This window comes from Falco biarmicus, chromosome 19, assembly GCF_023638135.1.
Source record: "Falco biarmicus isolate bFalBia1 chromosome 19, bFalBia1.pri, whole genome shotgun sequence".
Taxonomy (NCBI): Eukaryota; Metazoa; Chordata; class Aves; order Falconiformes; family Falconidae; genus Falco; species Falco biarmicus.
This window is the reverse complement of record NC_079306.1, coordinates 3,586,318-3,607,234: the sequence shown is the minus strand read 5'-3', so window position 1 is coordinate 3,607,234 and position 20,917 is coordinate 3,586,318. Positions and strand designations below refer to the sequence as shown.

General features: G+C 58.0%; 1 protein-coding gene across 1 annotated transcript in view; it reads right to left on the bottom strand.

Annotated features, from left to right (window-relative positions):
• Positions 1 to 20,917, bottom strand: part of MEF2D (myocyte enhancer factor 2D) — a 76,175-nt gene that overhangs the window by 3,095 nt on the left and 52,163 nt on the right. The window contains 7 exon segments of the mRNA XM_056322190.1: positions 1,459 to 1,585; positions 5,159 to 5,179; positions 6,315 to 6,437; positions 6,439 to 6,506; positions 10,133 to 10,189; positions 13,013 to 13,223; positions 17,058 to 17,195. Of these exon segments, the coding sequence (XP_056178165.1) occupies positions 1,459 to 1,585; positions 5,159 to 5,179; positions 6,315 to 6,437; positions 6,439 to 6,506; positions 10,133 to 10,189; positions 13,013 to 13,223; positions 17,058 to 17,195 (745 nt within the window).

Below are 20,917 nucleotides of genomic sequence, written 5' to 3'. Positions count from 1 at the left end.
CGAGCGACTGCTCCTCTCGGAGATGGTGAAACGCTCGGTGAGCTTCATCTGCACCTGCTCCAGATCCCCGCAGATCCCCACGGATCCTCAGCGTTCCTCCAACCTCCTTCCCCCTTTCTCTCTGTCCTTTTGATTTCAGCCCTCTTCACCCTAGCGGGGCCCAACTCGCCTGCAGCAGCAGCACCCAAAGGGGCGGCTGCAAAGGTGTTGATGCCAGGCACAGGAATTCTGTAGGAATTTCTGCCCCAGCACCGGGGCTCTCTGCCCCCCACACTTCTTTACCCCCCAGCACCAGCCTTTCTGGTTCTGGAGCTCCTGACACCCACTGGTTACGACAGCCGCCTCCGCAGCCAAGAGCTTGAACCGGAGCCATCCCCTATCTCAGCGCCGTGAACGCTGGGGTTTGACTGAATCAGGCTGCCGAGCAAGCGCAGGGAAGGGCCTGGCCAGCGGGATGCTCGATGCAACCTCATCAGCCTGAAATTGAGCCAATCCCACCCAATTCATAGCTCAGACCTCGAAAGCACAAGCGGCAACAACCCCCGGCTCGGAGGGTGCTCAGGGCAGCTGCCCCTTCTGAGCATCCACACCATGGTCACCCCATCGGTGTCCCCAGCGAACACGGCAGCCACAGACCCCAAGTGGGAACGCGGAAAGACAGAAAATTAAAGCCAGCCAGCTGACCCCCAACCCCCCCCTCCCTGCTCCACCCTGAGGGGTAACAGCACAGGGCTCAATTAAAAACTATTTTGGGGATTTGGGCTGTGCACAGGCTGGCTGGTGGACCACACGCCGAGGAGGATTTCCACGCAAGGATGGGACCCTGCTCCTCCCGCAGCAACAAGCACCTTCGGGGTTACACCTACTAATTATCAGAGGGAGTTCCCAACCAGACGAGCAGCTTTTTTGAATTTTTTTTTTTTTTTTCAAACCTTTGGGGGCTTTGGCAGGTTGCAACTACGCAACAACCCCTTTGCTTGGGAAAGCGCAGCCGTAACCATCGCCCGGGGCTGGCTCCAACCCCCCAAGCCCAAATCTGGGAGCAGGCTGGTTTGCATTCTTCCCAAATCTGGGGGGGCCTGACGCTGGTTTTCATTAAGCCCCTGTTACAACATCACCCCCCAGCTCTCCGGAGCTTGCAGATGGGTGGAGCTGTAATTAGGCATCCACCTAAAAGCACCTTCACGGCCTCTCGCGTGACAGAACGCTGCCCTGACACCCCCCCCCCCCCCCCCCGTTGGATATGACAGTGACTTACTATTAATATAACGAGTTTCCCCTTGAGTTTTGATCCTGTGGAACTCCTGGACTCGACCCCACCTTGCAGCAGCGAGGTCCACAAGCTATGCTGGAGTTGCTGGGGGAGAGAGCCAGGCACGTGCTGGTTCTCCATTGCACATCGATTTCCCTCTCCTACAAAATTATCCCTCGGGAAGCTCCTACCCGGGCTGCTCTTACCTGTGTTGTAGGCGGTGGGCATGGCGGAGAAAGGCAGCCCCTGCGTCAGCAAACTCGGAGTAGCCACAGAAACAACCGGTGTGGTTAAAGAGTGAGTTGCTTGGGAGACACCTAACCGCTGCGTGTTCTGCTGGAGAAGCAAACAGAGCGGGAGTTACCACCCAGAATCAGACACTGGTGTCCTCGTGGGTTGTGTGTGTCCCCTCCCCTGACCCCCAAAACCTGCAGCTCCCCCCACCCCCGGCATGCACCAGCCTTTGAGGCAGCCGAGGCTGATCACGGAGGCTGCGGGGCTCAGCAGGATTGATCCCTCGGCCGTTCCTCGTTGCCATAAAGCCACGTGCAAACCACACCAGTTACGGACATCGAGGACTTTGGTGACATTAATTTGCAGGTCACCTGGCAGTGACCTTGGGTCACCTTTCTGCCCAGGGCTGGGCATCACCCGCAAGGACCAGCAACCTCACTGTGTGCGTGCGGGCGGGGAGGGGGAAGACCAGTGGGATGCCTCGGGTTGTATCCTTCTGAGGTACCAAAGAAGATCCAGAGGATGCTCAGGATGCTCCTGCCATTTGCTGGGCTACTCAAAGGGTGACAAAGGTACCGAAGGACACCAGGACCAGCTAACGCAGCGCAGAGCTGACGCATCCTCCTCCCCGCAGCACCGACGAGCCCCTGCCTCTAAGGCAAGCATGAAGATGCTGAGCATCGGTCTCAGGATTTTAAAGGCACTCCGGCATCCTTAAACTTCAAGCTCCAGCGCTCAGCAAGCCGCTGGCTTGGTGCCCTGCTGAGGTTTGGGTGACTCGGGCGTGAGCAGGTCCGGCGTGGAAAAATTCTGCCCTTGGACCAGTGCACGCCAGCCTCCCCCCGTGGTTTTCCAGGCAGTTACGTGGGTGGATCTACGGGTCAGCGCCAGCCCTGTTTACAAGGCAGATAATCCGGGCTGTCTCTGCTGATCTGATTTACATCAGACTCAAGAGGCTTGACTCTAATCTGAAGCACCCCGGCACACGTCACCCCGTGAAGACTGGGGCAGTGCCCAGCTTAAATCACGCCTGGCACGAGGCTGGCTGCATCCCCGAGGGCCATGGCGAGGAGCCTTCCTCCCGGCTCCCAGTCTTCCTCCCAGCTCCCAGTCTCTCAGCTCCCAGTCTTCCTTCCAGCTCCCAGTCTTCCCCCCTGCTCCCAGTCTTCCCCCCAGCTCCCAGTCTCCCAGTCTTCCTTCCAGCTCCCAGTCTTCCCCCCTGCTCCCAGTCTTCCTCCCTGCTCCCAGTCTTCCTCCCGGCTCCCAGTCTCCCAGCTCCCGGTCTTCCCCCCTGCTCCCAGTCTTCCTCCCAGCTCCCAGTGAGGCACCGAGGGCTCCCAGAGCTTTTTAGGGCTGGGCAGTGGTCCACGGCCACGCAGGACTCTGCTGGGCTAAGGCTGGAGGTAACCGCCCCCCCCCCCCCGCCCTTGCCACCTCCGGAGGGGGACAGCACCCCAGCACGCTGGGTTTGCAGCACCCTGCGCCCACACGCTGCCCAGCCCGCGGGTCCCTCCCCGCCACCCAGGGAAGGTGATTACCAGGGCTCTCTAATTGCTAAAGCCTTGGGGCTGTACCAGCAGGTTTTCCTGGCGTGGGTCCTGCTGGCCGTGCCCACTGCCCACAGCTTGGGATGCTGCCAGAAATGCCCTCACGGTGGGCAGGATTCAGCCCCATCCTTCTCCTGCCTGCACCAGACCCCCAGCCAGCCCAGCAGGATGCGACCCACAGCAGGATGCGACCCACAGCCCCATCCCCTCTGCCCGGCTGCCTTGTGGCTTTCCTGGGAAAGCACTGGCATGGGGATGAGCCTGGTAGGGGCAGTGGGATGCTGCCTGATAAGGGGGGTGTGTATCAGCCCCCATGACACCACGAGGCGAACACGGGGATGTCAGACCCGGCTGCGCTGTAGGAAACATCCCAAATTTCATCCCGATTCATGCAGGTTGGAAGTGCTGAGGCGTGCAAGCTGCCCCGCGCCACTCACACGCCGTGCACCTTGCAAAATGCTCCCAAGTTGCAAACTGCTCCCGGTTGCAAACTGCCACTCAGGCTCGTCACAAAAGCATGCAGGCATGCTCCCAGGTGAGCTGGCTTGTCGCCCTAGGCTTGGGGAATGCATCCTGCTCTACCCCTGCCCACGGAGGGATGGGGGACCCCCTCTCTGGACCCCCTAAAAGAGCAAAACTCCGGAGCCTAAAGGTGCCAGGAGCACACGCAGGAGGTTGGCAGGGCAATGCCTGGGGGCAGGAGGTGAAGGGCAGGGGGGCAGGTCTCAGCGGAGGGGGGCAGCTGACTCATCCCGCTGTGTGTAAAGAGGTAGGAGTTGCCATTTCGAGAGAGAGCAGCTCTGGTGTAGAGGTTGAGCAATACGGAGGGAGAGCAAATGTGGGGAGAAGGTCAGCAGAGCAGGGGGGGCGTCTGCCCCAGGCGGGATGAATCCACCCAGCAGCTGCAACAACATCCCCATCCAGCTGTGCTGAGGTCCCTGTCGTCCCCCCTTTTCCCGGATTTTTGTCACCTTCCACCTCCCCGCTGGCTGCCACCTCGGCTCAGGCGAGGGCTGTACTTCACTGCAGGCAAAAAATCAGCGGGGGGGGGGGGGGGGGCGGAGGGGGGAGTTAGCTCAGGCTAACAATTAAAACTGTTAATGCCAACCCGGCTGATTTTTTGCCTAAAGCAAAAGCAAGCTGCTCCTCCAGCTCAGAGACAGGCAATGCCCTCTGGCAGCCAGAACGGTGACGAGCAGATGGGGAGGCGGGTGGTGACTGTCTTCGCTCCGCAGATGGGGAAACTGAGGCACGGAGCTGCCGGGAAGGGGGGGGGGGGGGGGGGCGGCACCAAGCGAGACGGGGGTTTGGGGCATGGAGAGCAGCCGAATTCAAGCCCTGCCAAAACCCTGGCCAATCCTCCCCCTGGCCAAAAGTGTCTCCTTGGAGGCTGCGGGAGTCATTGGCATCCTCCCGTGGTTTTGGAGCTTTTCCCTGGCTGCCTGAGCTCGCATCCTACAGCAGCTCTCGCCCTTTCCTCGCTGCGCTGACCTGGCGCCCATCTGCCCTGCACCAGAATAGCAACAGAAAAAAAAAAAAAAAGAGTGAATCATTGCCACAAACAAGGTGCTATTCACTTTGCTGGCAAGGAAAAAAAAAAATAATAAAAAAATAAAAATAACAAGGAAAACTGCCCCCCATGCACAAAGGAGGTTTAGGGAGTGCACTAGCCAGCCAGTGGATTTACACAGGCTTTAAATAATATCCTTAACATGGGAAGAGCCTGATTTACTCCCTCTCTCTCCTGCAGTGGCAGTGGGCCAGGGCTTGCCGTGCCGTGAACAGCGGCGAAGCCCCTGGGGCAGCCCCCCGGGCTGACCCCCCTCCCAGGGGAACCAGCGTGGCTCTTTGGCCCAGGTGGAGAACCAGGCACTTTAGCCCTGTCAGCTCCTTTTCCATAGGGAACGTGATTTTCCTAAAAGTGCGTTTTTCTCGGGATCGGGTTTTTTTGCAGCGGGACTGGGCACCCGCATCCTGCCGCGTTCACACGTGAGGGCAAAGGGGTCGGTGTCCCCCCCCTACGTACACCCCACGCCTTCGCCCAGCCAGGGCAGGGCATGGGGACCAAGGGGACAAGCAGCCCACGTCCCACCCCACCACGATGCACGCTCAGCGGGGAACTCACCAGAGCCAAGTGATCCTCCGTCTGCCCGCGGGAGAACAGAGAGAAAACCGAGAGGCACCGTTAACTCCACGGCCTCGCCAACCACCGCGCTGCCGCGCACGCCAGCACCGCGCCTGCACCCGCCACCGGGCACATACGGTGCCCATGGGTCATACTGGTGCCCAGCGTAGGGCACCATTCTGTTTGCACCCATAGGCTTTGCACTGTCCTGTTTGCACCCACGGGCTTTGCACCGTCCTGCCTGCACCAACACGTTTTGCACCCCCCTGTTTGCACCGACAGGCTTTGCACCATCCTGTTTGCACTGACAGGTTTTGCACCATCCTGTTTGCACCAACAGGTTTTGCACTGCCCTGTTTGCACTGACAGGTTTTGCACCATCCTGTTTGCACCAACAGGTTTTGCATTGACGGGTTTTGCACCATCCTGTTGGCACCCACAGGCTTTGCACCATCCTGTTTGCACCGACGGGCTTTGCACCATCCTGCTGGCAGCGACAGGTTTTGCACCATTCTGTTTGCACTGACAGGCTTTGCACCGTCCTGTTTGCACCGAGAGGTTTTGCACCGAGAGGTTTTGCACTGACAGGTTTTGCACCGTCCTGTTTGCACTGATGGGTTTTGCACCCACAGGCTAACTGACAGGTTTTTGCACTGACAGGCTTTGCACCATCCTGTTTGCACCGACAGGCTTTGCACTGTCCTGTTTGCACCGACAGGTTTTGTACCCACAGGTATTGCCACGCCCTGTTTGCACCAACAGGCTTTGCACCGTCCTGTTTGCACCGACAGGTTTTGCACCAACAGGTTTTGCACCGTCCTGTTTGCACTGATGGGTTTTGCACCCACAGGCTTTGCACCGTCCTGTTTGCACCGACGGGTTTTGCACCATCCTGTTGTCACCTTTGCACCGTCCTGTTTGCACCCACAGGTATTGCACCATCCTGTTTGCATCCAGCCCGGTGCAAACGGGAATTCCAAGTTTCCTCCTGGGGATCTCCCCACCGGCAAGGTCCCGGCCAGCTCCCACTGCTATGGCATGGAATAGGTGCCCACACCAACCTGCTCCAGCACTGAGACCACCCTGCAACCTGTCTGCTGACAGGGGACACGCTCCCACCCCAGTGGTGGCTTTGCAGACCCCGGTGAGGACTCACCAAATGGTGCATTAACCCCTTCCCGCTCTGCGAGGTGATGACTCGTAAATCTGGCTTGCGGCTGTTGGTGGCCAGCTGGGTGCTGTGCGAGGGTGGCGGCGGGGACTTGGCCGGGATGATTTTTGCCCAAGCTGCTGCCGTTGGACACGGGAAGGAGACCCGGCGAGGCTCTGGCACTCACGTAGCCATTTCCTGCAGGAAAAAGGGGGGACAGAGAGGAAGGAGGTGAATGCACGGCGGTGGCAAATGCACACACGGCGAGCGGTGCCACCACAGGGCTGCTCCTCCCTGCATCCCCCCAAAACCCTCCCGCACCCCACGCAGGCTCATCCCCAGCCCCCAGGCAGCGCCTGCAGCGGATGCATCCTCCCCATCACAAGCAGGACAACCTGCCCCAGGCGGGGGCAGGGGCAGGGGCAGGGGCAGCGGCGGGGGCAGGCAGGCAGCCCCCAGCTCCTGGGGCAGCTCCCCAACCTGCAGGAACCCACCATCGTTACTGCAATAAGATCCAATAAATATTACAGGCCTGATTTGCAGCAAGGCATCTTTATGCTGCTCCAGCAGGGTACTGGGGCCCTAGCAAGGGGGGATAATTACTGTTACTTTCACTTTTAAGGTCCCTTTATGGTACCAGAGCAGCGAAAAGGGGCTGTGGCAGAGCGAGGACTCAGTTCACTGATCCCACTGCCCCTTTGAAGATCTGAGGTTCCCTCCTCCTCCTCCTCCTGCTGCCCCACTTAAGGATTTTATGTGCAAAGAGAGGGGGGAGGGGGGGGGGAAAGAAGAAAGGAAAGGAAGAAAAAAATTAAAAAGGAAAAGATTTGATGAACATCAGGAAAGGAATAAATTGGATCAGATTACTGTTCTGATGAGGGTTGTGGTTTTTTTTGTGAATAGGCCCCAAAGATAGAAAGGCATTTAGCAATCACCAGGATTCAGCCCTCATATTCATTGCACGTTAGACCAGGAAAAATAGGTCGCTGATTGCATTATTAATCACATCTACCATTGCGCTACATCTGCATTTCAGCAGGCGGCTGGTGGCAGTGACGCCGCAGCCATGGCGCGTGCTCATCGGGGGCCAAGCACCAGGCGCTGCCTCTCCCAGAGCTGTCCCAGTGCTGGACACATCAGTGATGGGGCAAACTGGGCAAGGGGGATGGCCACGCACCCTGGGAACCACGGCTCTGACCCCACTGGTGCTGCTGGGGACCAGTGCTGCTGCCCCACCAGGGTGGCTGGGAGCTGCCCATCAGGGATGCTCGCGGTGGCCCCGTCTTGCAACTCCTGCATCCGTGTCCCTGTCCCCAAAGAGGTGTCCTCCCGGTGCCAAATCACCGTGAGCAGCCGTGCATAAGGCATGTGCCTGGTGCATCAGGTCCCGGGTACCTCCTGCCTATGACCTACACCATGGTCCCGCACCATGACCTACATGCCTTTGGCTTGCGAGTCCACTGGCTTTTATATTTATTTTTGATATTTATTAACGATGAAGGTGCAAAAAATTCCCCAGGTGCCCTTTGCTACCCATGCAAAAAGCGACGGAGGCAAAGCCAAAAGAAATGTTGAACCCCCTGACATCCTCCTTGCCAAGGTGGCACCGACGTGGATGCACACGCGGCTCTCATGGGGATGCCTCGTGCGCATCAGTCAGGGTGTGGATTGGGGTGGTCCCTGTGCTGAACGGGAGCAGATTTGGGTCCCTGTGCCACCACTCACCCCCCACAAAGGGGCTTCCCATGAAGGCGGCCTTGGGCACTGTCATCAGAAGTCCCCCCAGCCTGGATCTGGCCACCCCCATGAGCTGGAGATGGGAGGGACCCCCCAAAAAGGGCTCCAAAAGCGGAGCACTCAGGGCTGCCTTTGTACCACCCTGATCTGACTTTGAGCCTGGCAGCACCCTGTGCCCTCACAGAGCCGGGGACCCCAGGGACGGTGCACCCCGTGATGTGCAGGCAGGGTGGGCAGGGGGCTTCCCACCCCCAGGGACCCCAGGAACGGTGCACTCCATGGTGTCCAGGCAGGGCGGGCAGGGGGCTTCCCACCCCCAGGGACCCCAGGAACGGTGCACTCCATGGTGTGCAGGCAGGGCGGGCAGGGGGCTTCCCACCCCCAGGGACCCCAGGGATGGTGCACTCCATGGTGTGCAGGCAGGGCGGGCAGGGGGCTTCCCACCCCCAGGGACCCCAGGGAGGGTGCACCCCGTGCTGAGCAGGCAGGACACAGGGATGCAGCCAGCATCGATGCAGGATTGGGCCAGAGGCACCCGGTGGCTGATGACTCAGAGGCAGCAGGTGATCACTTGGTGCTGCAGAGATTGCAAGGGAGGAGGAAGAGGAGGAGGAGGAGGAGGAGGAGGAGGAGGAGGAAGAGATATCCCGGGTACCCCAAAACCGCAAGCACAGTGCCAGAGCCACACTCCCCTCCCACAGCTGGCACGGGGAGCGCCGGGGATGGGGGGGGTGGTCTGGGGACAGTGGGGGTCCTGGGCTGGCTGCGGCCGGGCTGTCCCTGCTCCTCACGCCTGGTTCCTGGAGCAGCAGCAGGAACGCAGGGAATGCTCCGGTGACGTCAATGCTGACATTCACGGGCCCTGCCAAGCTCCCCGCCGCCACGGCTGCTCTCGACAGCTGACGTGGGGGCGAAAAGGGGCCACGAAGGTGGCTGGGGGCTGCGGCACGAAGACCCCTTCCCTCCCCCTTTGGAGGAGCAGCAAAAAATTCCGCACCGGGAGCTGGAAGGGTCCCAGGGAGATGCCAGCCCCACGAGCTGCCCTGGCAGGATTTGGCCCCAGGGACATTCCAGCCCCATGAGCTGCCCTGGCAGGATTTGGCCCCAGGGAGATGCCAGCCCCACCAGCTGCCCTGGCAGGATTTGGCCCCAGGGAGAAATTCCGCCGGTGCTGGCACAGCTGCCGCCCAGCACAGGGAAAAAGTTATTCCCAAGACCAACCGTGGTGCCAGGGCTGGGGACAGCCCCATCCACCCAACCGGTGGGACCCAGTCTCCCAGTGGTTTTAACTGGGACACCACCGAACATCCCACTCCTCCTCCGTGCCACTGGCTGCAGCCCCACCGCAAAAAAAACCCAAGGGGGTGACGAGCTCCGGGATACGGGCTGACTCGGCTCGCCCGGGGATGCTCGGCATCCATCCTGCTCCACCCTGGACCGCAGCCCATCCTGCCCCAGTGGTGCTGGGAGCGGCAGCTGCTTCCCAGCGGGATCCGGGGGCCGGCGTTGGTTTGGGGTCTTGCCCCAGAGCCCTCACCCAGCAGTGCATTAGGTATAATTAGCACGTTTTATAGCCGGGGAGCTCAGCCCCGAGGTCTGAGCCTCGTTAGCACCGAGGTTCTCGTGGCGGAAAAGGACCTTAATGAGTTTTTTTTTCTTGGCAGTAAAATTCCTTGATAGGGCTCGAGCGCAACAAGGGATCGGGTGTGAAGCGACTGCCCCCGAGGTCAGGGCTCAGCGTGGGGAGCTGAACCCAGAAATTCCCAAATCATGGTCCCAATCCAGCTCTCCAATCCATTCCATTCCATTCCATTCCATTCCAATCCAATCCAATCCATAAAAAAAAAATATTGATTTGCAGCTCTCCCAAAAACCCAGGGGAGATGCTGACCCCCCCCAAAACACACCCCTACATCCCCCCTCCTGCCCTGGTCACTGGGGTCTCCACCAAAATCCTCCCTTCTTCGCTGACCGACGGTGCCGAACGGGCAAAGCATAATCCTACGGGAGCGCGGGGAAACTGAGGCATGGGGCGGCAAAGGGAGCCGAGGGCAGGGGGTCCCAAGAGGCAGCGACCCCTCACTTACCCACGGGGCTCGGGCAGGCTCCGTTCGTGTTGTTCAGGTCTCCCCCCAGCATCGCCCCTGCAAAGGAATTGGAAACATGGGGTCACTCGGGAAAAGGGGGAGCATCCCTCCTTTTTTTTTGGGGGGTGGGGGTGGGGGGGTGGGGAGGAAGAGGGTGAGCACGAGGGAGGACGGCAGAGGAAAATGAGCGGTGTCGCCTTCCCAGGGGAGAGATTCCTTGGGCAAAATGAGCAGCGTTCCTGGTGATCAGGTTGGGAAACATTATCCAGGCGGATCCGTTTCCTTTGGGAACGAGCCAGGCGGCACAGGAGCCCGCTCCAAAGGAGGCGGCTGGGAAAACACTGCGGCTATTTTATTCCAAGCCCCCCTTTTGGGGGGGACACGGGGCTGGTGCTGCCGGGGAAGGCAGCCCCAGCAGCAAGACGTGAAACACTATCCACCCCATAATGTTCGCACCGAATGGAAACCAGCCCCGCGCTGCCAGGACGCCGCTACGATTCCGCCTCCCGCAGTCCCAACGCTTGGAAAAGCGCCGCTGCTCCCCGCTGGGCCGGGAAAAACCAGACCAGAGGCCTTTTTATCCCCCAGAAACTCAACGTTTTGCCTTGCCTGCAAGAAGGTTTTATTTTTTATTTTTATTTTTTATTCATTTTAACTTTTTTATAATTTTTTATATTTTTAAATTTTTATTCTTTTATTTTTTAAAATTTTAATTTTTCTTTTCTTTTCTTTTTTATATTTTTAAAGTTTATTTATTTACTTATTTATTTTTTCTTCGCTTTCTGTCTCGTTATTATTTCTGAAAGCCGCCTATTCACAACCCCGGGCTGCCTGGCCACACTGCGGCTGATGATTTCGGCCAACAGCCGGCAAGGAGGCTCCGGAGCTCCAACCGCAGTCATTCCGGAGCCCTGGCTAAGGGAACGAGGAGCCTCCAATCCCAAGTCCCACCTCTAACCGCTGCCCAACCCTTCTCCCCCCCCCCCCCAGATGGGGAAACCTGAGACAGAAATCTCTTTTTTGCCCTTTTTTTTTTTTTTTTTCCCCCAGCCCCCCAGCTCTGGGCTTTGGGCTTGCAGTGAGCCCCTGAAGTCGCCGTGCAGGGAAGCGTGGCTGCTTCCCACGTGGGCCCACTGTCAGGGATGCCGGACCACTGTCAGGGATGCCGGGCCACCTTCGGGGATGCTGGTGGTCCCCCAAATATCTGGCAGCTGGAAAAAAGGGCAAGGGGACCCCCAAAATGTGGCAGGTGCGGCGCTGCGGCAGCCGCCCTTTCTTCGAGGGGTGAGGATGCAAAGCCAGACATCCCAACGCCTCCCAAGTCCCGGAGAAGAGATTCCACTGGGATGTGGGGGCTGTGCCCTGCTGCAGGACCCCACTTGCCCCCTCAGACCCCAGTACTCCCCATTCCCAGCCCAATAAACCCCCTTGGCCACCCTTCTCCCGCGCCATCCCCCAGCAGACACTGACCCAACGCTCTGCTTGCATTTGCTTTGGAAACAACACCGCAGCTCAAGCGCATTGCTAAAAAAATATATATATATATAAAAAAGGAAAAAAAAAAATCCTTTTAACATGCCCTGGCTCCTATAAACAGGATTTCTTCCGTGTCCCAGGCAGCGAGTGAATGAGACGCAGATGGCCGGACTTGGAACACCTCTGCGCCTGCAACCGCAAAATTATCCCCCTTCGAACCACCGGTCCAGCGCCTTCTGCATTACAACGGCGTCTTTTTTTTTTTTTTTCTTTTTTTCTTTTTTTTTATATGGCAGAGGGGCCTGCGAGAGGGCAGGGGAGATCCCTGCAGCCCTCCGTGGCCCGGGAGGGCTCCGCCGCCCAGCCTGGAGCAAGACGTTGCGCTTTGGGATCGGTCCTAGAGCAAAGCCCCCCCCCCGCCCCGGCTCAGGTCTGGGGGTCCTGGTACCCCAGTGCTTCCAGCTGGCAGTAAGCAACTAAACTGGCTTCAAACCACAAAAGCTCCTGTTGCATCCCAGCCCAGGCAACTCTCCCTGCTCACTCTGACCCTGGCGGCACCCCCCAGCCCCTCTCCCACCCCTCCAGCCCCTTTACAAAGCCCCCCCTGAGCACACACAGCCCGGCGCCCACCGCCCAGATGTCCGGGGAGGTCACTGTCACCAGGTTCTGCCTTTTGCAGCCCCTGCGATTTTGACAGACTATCTGTGACAACCGAAATAGCAGGCAGGGGCTTTCTGCACGCTATTATTATTTATGATCACACTGGGGGAGAGCCGGGCTGTGGTCACACGTCATGTCCCCCCCTCCTCCTCGCCGCTGCAGGGGACACGGGTGACAACCTGCCCTGCGCTACCCATGGCCGGTCCCTGCTGGAAACGAGACCGCTCCCTCGGATCTGTCAGCAGATCCGTATGAGTAATCGTTGGGTGACCAACTGCAACCAGCAGAGCCCGACTCACAGAAAAGCCCTTTTTAGGCAGCGGTCCCATGTCACCGGAGTGCCACCGGCGAGCGGGATGCTGGCAGCCACCCGGGATGCCGGCAGCCACCCCCAAGCCTGGGAACAGCGCCCGGGGTGACTCATCTCCTTGCGCTGCCCAACCTTGAAACAGATCCCTGCAGGGATCCAGCTCTCCAAAAGCCCTGGGTAAGGCCAGGGATGGGGGGAGGGGTGGGGGGGTCACCCCCAGTTTGGAGCCAAGGCACAAACTGGCGGCATTAACCTCCGGCAGGAGGGCTGGGATAAGCGACCCTGGCAGGATGCTCCTGCCACCCAGGGATGCAGGGATACATCCCAGCTCGGGGTGGGGGTGAACGGAAGCAGCAGGGGTGTCCCCTGTCCCCTGGGATGCCCCACGGAGGATGAGGAGGAGATGGGGTATGAAGGCTCCCGGCATCGCTTACCTGCGCTGGCCGGTCTCTGCGGCAGCCCCGGGGACACGGTGTTTCTCTGCAGCGCCGGCTGCTGCGGCGAAAGGAGTCGGGGGTCCGTCAGCGAGGAGGTGACCAGGGACTGTGTCACCAGCGAGCTGCCCGGGTTGCTGAACTGCAGCGTGTTTTGGTTGGTCACCGGCACCGTCACCGGCATGGCGAAGTTCGGGGCGGGCACTGCGGACTGAACAGAGAGCAGGGGGGTAAAGGGGAGCAGGTGCCCCTCGGAGCAGGGAAGGGGGGGGGCGGTCCGCGCTTTGCAGGCTCGGAGCAAGGGCAGGACTGATCCTGCATCACGGCAGCAACACCCCACTGCTGAAAAAGAGGGGACAGCCCCGGGCCGCCCCCCCAAACCCCTCATTTCATTGCTGAGCTGCAGGGCTGTGCTTGCACCCTGCTTGTGCCGGCATCGGAGGGATGCGCTGGCATCGCGGAGGGATGCACCGGAGCTCAGAGCCCACCCGCGAAAACCGGGAAGAACAACCTGTCGTCAGCTCAGACATGTCAAAGCTTTGCAACCAGTCACTTTGGTCCCCATTTTCAGGCTGTATCTGGCCAGGGGTGGCTGGGAACACCCCCAAGCACGAAGGGGGGCAGCGGCACGGTGCCCTTCATCCCACCGCAGAGGCCAGGCAGCCCATTGAGATTTTACGAGGCTGGTCCTCATCCAGCGGGATGGGAAGGGCCTTCCCAATGAGCTGGCAGGGGATCACCGGTTGGGGCTGGCACTGCTGCTAGTGGCCGAGCATCTGGGAAAAGCTTGATTTTGCTCCCCACAGCCCTCGGGGGGGATGCTGGGATCCATCCTGGCTCCCCACAACCCCTGGGGGGGATGCTGGGATCCATACTGGCACCTCTGGGAGCTGCTGGGAAGGAGGAGGAGCTGACCCCAGGGAAGCAGAAGCATCGCCAAAGCCCTGTCCCTTGGCCACAGGTGGAGGAGCAGCTTCTTCCCCCCCCGCCCCGCCAGCGTCCCCGCTGGAGCCAGCCTCGCCGCGATTATCGCCTGTTTTATGTCACTGATTTGCTCTTCGTTAACCGGAGCAGGCACCTGCTTAGAGGCTTTAGCAGGGGCTTTGCCAAAGTCCCACTTTAATTTGCTCAGGGTTGGAGAGGCAGAGGTGGCCAGCGCTGAGTGGGACCAGTGGGGCTGGTGCTGGGACCCCAGCGAGGGCAGAGGGAGCTGAGCATCCCCCCCTGCAGCAGCGGGGTGGGGGCTGCTGCCCTGCACCCCCACCCCTGCTTCCAGAAAGCTGCTCCTAAATGGGGTGTTTTCCTTTTGGGGGTAAGAGGGGAGGCGGGGAGGAAGGAGTGGGTCGGTGCTCCCCCACGCCTCGCTGCTGGCAACCCTCCCCACCAGCCTCTCAAGGGCATCGTGTCCTTCAGAGACATCCCGTGGCTGCAGCCAAGCTCCCAGGACCCGGCTCTGAGCCTGCGCTGCGGCATCGCTCCGAGGGGACCGGGCTCGGCATCACTCCGAGGGGACCGGGCTCGGCATCGCTCCGAGGGGACCGGGCTCAGTGTTTCCCAGCCCTTCACACAGAGAAGCTGTAATGCAGCCAGCCCCCCCACCCCCACCCCAGCTTATTCTACACGGCTGCAAAACCCGGAGGAAGAAGGTTTCTCGGGCGTTGCACGAACGCCGAGGCAGTGTTGTGTAATAAATCACTGCAAATGCGTCTGCATGCGTGCACGTTCCCGGGAAGGGGAAGGGAAAAGCAAAGCTAACCCCCCCCCCGCCCCTTCCCCGTGCATCGCATCTGAAGCAATAAATTTATCCTGTGATAAAGCCGGGAGGTTGAGGCACCCACCCAAGAGCAGAGTTTTTGCTTTTCAGCCGTATCTATCCCACTGCACCTTCAAAAAAAGCATCAGGCTGATGCAGCAAGATGCACACCCAAGCCACCAGCTACAAGGTCCCAGGTCCCCCCCACCCCTCCTCCCCCGCCCCCACCCAGGGAGGGCACTTAGGGAAGGCGGCTTGCACATCAGTCCAAAATCCAGGGGGGGAGAAGATGCACACACCAGCCAAACCTCAACAATTTCTCTTTTCATGAAATGCCATCACAAACACCAAAGGCAGAAGCCACGCCGAGGCCTCTCTGCAGCAAATGAGGCTGTTGTTAAAGCTTCCCCGGCCGCCCAGTCTGGTTAGTTCCCGTCACACACAAAACCAACCCAGCTGGTTAACAAAAAAAAAAAAAAGCAAAAAAAAAAAAAAAAAAAAGCAAAAAAAAAAGCATCTTCTTCAACCGCACACACGCTCCACCGGCATTACTCGGTCCCTGGCTGCACAGGGAGGTTTAGTGGGGGAGCCAGATGCTACGCCCTGACTCCGAAGCGCTCAGCACCTGAATGTCACTGGCCAAAATGACTTTAGGGCACAGATTGCTCCTTTATGGCGTGGCTGGATGCTGCCTCCGGCAGTGGGAGCCTGCTCGGAGCCCCCCCTTTGCAGAAAAATACAGATGCTAAGCCATCCCTCTTTTCCGAGACTGTTTTGCACCCAGGAGAAAGCTCTCCTGGTTTTCCAACCTATTTTGCAAAGGTGGCAGGGCTTGTGCCAGGTGCTGGGGAGGGGGTGGCATGCCCAGCCACCATAGGTAAACCCTGGGGGGTGGAGAGCAGCCCCCCCATTAGCAAAAGCAGGGAGGAACCTCTGGGAGGAGGAGGCAGAGCCTCGCAGGAGCTAATCCTGCACTAAGCCCACCTCGCAGGGCTGGGCTTGCTGTCCCAGCATCGCTGCGAGCCACCAGCACCACCTGCATCCCGTGTCACCTCCCCTCCCCGAGATACAGGGGATGGAGCTGTGGATTTGGGGGTCCTCGGGAGGCTCCCTGCCAAGTCAGCAGGATAAAAAGCCGTGGGTTTCACAAGACTTTATTCTCTGGAAAAGCCAGAATTTTAACTTGGGGGGGCTTGCAAAGCCCAGAAGAGCAGATTTGGGGTTTGTGGATGTTTTTTTTTGGTGGGGGGTGGTGTAATTTTTTGCATCCAGCCCTTGGAAAGAAGCCTCCCTCCTGCCGCTGGATGGCTGCGGTGACTCGGGGCTAATCCCTCCGGAGGAGCCTTGCCTGCATCCCTAGTCCCTGCTCCCTTGAACTAACAACTAATTTGAAACGTGTCCCCCTCCTCCTCCCGTCTCCTGACACAAATCCCTTTTCAGCGCTGTCCTGATGCCACCCCAGTGACGGCTCCGGGATCACGGGCTAAAACCTCCCTGGATTTCTGCCACGGCCACCAGCTGCCCCCGAAGGGCTCGGTGGATTTGGGGGGAATTAATGCGGAATAGCCCAAACCGGGCTGAGTCTTGCAGGGATGCGAGGGGCCGGCACCTGCTGCCGGCTTTGCATGAAGGCTGGGGTCTTAACCCAGGTGAAAATCCTTTTTTTTGGGGGGGAAAAGGAGATGCTCATCCAGTATTTGCAGCAAAGCAGGGGAGAAGAGCATCCTCCTGCGCTGGCTGGCTGGAGCCAAGGAGGCTCAGGAATGCCGGAGCTGATGGGAACAGATTTCCCAAGGGATTTCCCTGCTTCTCCGGGTGGGATACAAGAGGGACCCTCAAGGTCCCCTGGTGCATCTCACCCGTCAGCCCCGGGGTACATTCGGGGCTGCGCGCATCGGCTCCCAAGGCACAGCACGGCTCCGAAGCAAAGCCATGCAAAATCTACCCTCCCCCCCATCACCCGGAGGCATCCGGGGAGGGGAAAAAGGGGGGGGCTGCAGACCACCAGCTACTCACTGCGAGCCGGTAACTCTGCATCATTTTATCAAACTCCTCATCAATCTTTTTATATTTCTCTTCCGTCTGCGGGGTCAACGCAAACACTTCATCCCCTTCTGGGCTCTCGCACTCCCTGTGCTTCTTGTTCAGCGCCTGTTACGTTTGGGGGGGACGGGACACGGTGGGGGGGGGGGGTGTCGGGGAGGGATGAGGTTGGGGGGAGATTGAACGGAAGAAAAAACAAACAAAAAAAAAATCTAATGAAGGTTTTCCAGCCAAGGGGCAGGTACTTACACCGTATCGTTTGAACAGGATATCCAGATCCTCACTGCCTTTACGGTATTTATCCTCCATCAAGGGGCTCTGGTCTATCGAGTCATCGCCGTCGGGCTCCGGGCTGTCACAGCCGTTAAAACCTTTCTTTCTTAACGTCTGAAAACACAACCGGGATAGTTTGAGATCTGGGAATGGGGGTGGGGAACACGGGAAGCCCCCCCCGGACCAACGAGGACTTGCCCTTGGCACGAGGTGATGCCAAGATGGCGTTGAGCGTAATGGGGTTACAAAGTCAGGATTGGGCCCTCGGGTTTTGATGCCGGGGTGTCTTTAATCCCGAAATGACACCGTGGGGATGGACAGAGAGAAACCACTTTGTTTTTCGAAGGAGCTGTTTACACCAGAGCCGAATTTGGCCCCCGGACCAGCTCAGACGCATCCGTCACCTGCAATTCCTACGGCGACAAGGAGGGGAAATCAACCTGCAAGAGATCTGCTCACCGGCTAAAAAGAGGGTAAAACCTTCTCACCGATCAAAATCAATAAAAAGACAAAGAAAAGCCAAAATAAACAGCGAAGCGTGGGTTGTTCCCCCCCCCTGCCCCCAACCAGGGGGGCAAACCCCAGGGCAGGACCAGCGGAGATGCCGGGCGCTGCTGCGGGGCGAAGGATGCGACATCTCATCCTTCCTCCGCAGGAGCCGGGTTATCCCACCCTGGACCTACGGATGAAACCCCCCAAAAAAGTTCCTCTTCTCATGCTCAGTAGCCAATTTGCAGATTGTGTTCGGCAGGCACATTTAATTTTTTTGAAAATATTTCAAAATACCCAAAGCAATTAGGCATTATTCTGGAACCAATGCTTGCCAATTGATTATTTTTTTTCCCCCCGAAGTCGAAGCTACAGAATTTCCTGGAAGTCTTGGTCTCCTTTCATGCCAAATTCAGCAGGGGAGGGGGGGGGGGAGAAAAAAAAAGAAAAAAAAAAATATAAAAATAAGCGCCTTTTGACAATTCTCCTCTGCCTTCCTAAACAATAATAAACATAAATATTTGGAGGGGAAAACGTATCCTGGAGTGGCTCTTCGCCTACCTGTGAGCTCTGGGAAACGTGGAGCTGGCAGGGGAACTTTTGCCGGAGCAGATAAAATCCGGCACCGCACGGCTCTGCCGCATCCCGCCCCGCGGTGGATGCCTGTACCCGGCAAGCAACAGGCACCAACCCCATCCCCCAGCCCGTTCTGCCATCCAGCTGAAGCTTTTCACCATCTTTTTAATTAAAACGACTCCTTGGCGGGGGCGATTTGAACGCTCGTTACGTAGCCTTAATCCACCGAGGGGAAAAAATCCTCATCCCCATCCAGCATCCAAGGGCTCGGGCTTGCGCTTGACCACGGTGCCACCGTTTGGTGTCACCAATAATTCCTGCCACCTAATAATTATCACCTAATTACCTGCTAATAACTCCTGGTATTCCCTAATTCCTGTTCTTTACTGTCTCTTTATATAGAGAAAGAATCCGAGTCCTTGGCACCAACAGGAGGTTCCCAGGGCTTTTTCCGCAGGTTCCCGAGGATTTTTCCCTATTATTTTTCTATTCTTGTCCGTGTCCTTGTTTCTTTTTAGAACGGACCAAAAAAAGGAACAGGTGCTGCCGGTGGGGAAGGAACATTTTTTTCTTTTTTCAGTTCTTTTTTTTTTTTTTTTTTTTTTCCCTGAAACCTTTTGTTTCGCCGATGCGGATGAAAGACGGAAAGTTGAGTTTTAATTTAAAAACAAAACAAACCAAAAAGTTTTTTCCTCCTCCTCTTTCTCTTTCAGAGGTAACGTAGGAAAAAGTTGTTCCATGAGCATGGATGGGCATGAGCATCCGTGAGCAGGGATAATGCCGGGTTTCCTTCAGGCGCGTGCAAAGGGTACCAGCTGGGGAGATTCTCCGGTGTCTTATAGAGGGCTGTGCCCACCTCGCAGCGGGTCTATTTGCACGGAGAGTTGCTGGATCGCTCCCATCCCTGCTTGGGAGACATGAAGGCAATCCCTCGCATCCCTGGAAGCTCTTCCCCTCTGCCTACGGGTTTGGGAATCGTATGGCTGGACAAGCATCCCCCCAGGACCCTCGAAGAAAGGAACCTCAAAAGTGAATTTTCGAGAGGTTTCAGCCAAGCAACGACATCCTTCTCCTTCCTAAACAGCGTTTTGCCATTTCTGAGTCCGCACGAAACCATCCAGGGGGGTCAATCCCTCAAAACCTCCGCCGAGGAAAGTGGAGAGAGCCCCCAGCCCGCTCCAAGCCCCTCACAGCATCACCCCCTGCCGCATTCCCCACCTCCCACCCCCACGGCTCTAAAACATTCGGTGTCTAATCCAGCTCCAACTGAGCAGCTCGGTCTCTTCCCCCTCCCCGGCCACCAAGTTCATAAAATTAGTTGGAATTTAATTATCTTTGAGACCCGGCACCTCCTTGCCCAGTTCGGTTGGCAGCATCCCGAGCCGCCCCGAGTGGCCACGGTGCCACCATCCCCACCAGGTTGGATAAAATCCCTGCCGGGTTGTCTGCAGGGATGGGAAGCACCGGTGGCGGTGGGTGACCGGGACCTGAGTGGCAGCAGGACACGAGCCAAAGCTTGGGGACAACAAAATGCCATTACCAGCCGCACCAGCAGTGCCTGCTGGGTTTTCCAATTTTTTTTTTTTTTTTTTTTAATGAAAAAAACCTGTGCATCCCACGTTTTGACAAGGTGGTGGGAAAGGAAAACAATCCTGCTGGAGCGAGAAGCGAATCCCAAGGATTCCCCACTTTCAGGATCTCTGCAGAGTCTTGGAGAGAAGAGCCTTCCTCCTCATCCCCATTCCCAGGGCAAAACCAGAAGAGGCACGAAACCATTTTGCCACTGGGTTGCACCCAGCGGCAAACAACTATTTTTTTTTTTTTTTGGCTAAAACAGCTTTAAAATCAATTCCTTTGGAGCAGAGAATTTTCCACGGAGAAAACCAGGGTGAGAACTTCACGTTGGCAAAAAAAAACCCCCACCTGCCCATCCCCCCACGGCAGGACCTGCTGCAGGTCCCGCTCTTCCAGGCAGTGTTCCCAGTCCGGTGATTCCCGGCTCATATGGGAGCAGAATTCCAGCCGGAAAAGGGAAATGCAGAACATGTGAGAGGAAAGGATGCTCCGTCAGGATGCAGTTGACTTTCCTTAGAGGAGGGAGACTCCATCACCCCAGGCTTTGGGGAAGTCTGGATGAGGATGAGGATGGGGATGAGGATGAGGATGAGGGGGATGAGGGGGAAGATGGGGATGGGATGGGGATGGGGGGAAGATGAGGATGAGGATGACAATGAGGGGGAAGATGAGGAAGAGGATGAGGGTGAGGATGAGGGTGAGGGGGGAAGATGTGGCACTTTGCCACCTCCCCAGCATCCCGCCAAACACCTGATGTTACGCACCCTGGGGAACGACGATCCCAGGAAGGAGAATTAGGGGGCCAAAAAAAAAAAAAAAAAAAAAAAAAAATCAGCCCCCTCCAGGACAGGCAGCCAAGGAAAGAAATTGCTGTGTGACTTTAAGTGGCTCTGGAGCATCCCTGTGCCCAGCTCTGCTCCCGTCCAAGTCCCTTATCAGAAGCTGGCACGTCAGCCGGGCTGCGAGGAAACAAGAAGCGACAGCGAGGAGCAAAGCCGGCGTGATCCCAGCCCGGGCGCGCACGTGGCACCCAGCGTGCCTGTCTGGGGGCCTCAGCTGTCCCCCGCCTGATTAAGGAAACCCCCCTCCCTGCATTAGGAGAGATTTGTTCAGACTTAAAAGCTTGCAGTGGCCCAGACTCTGCCGGGCACGGAGGGAGCCGCAGGGGTTGGGTGGATGAATCCCACTCCCGACAG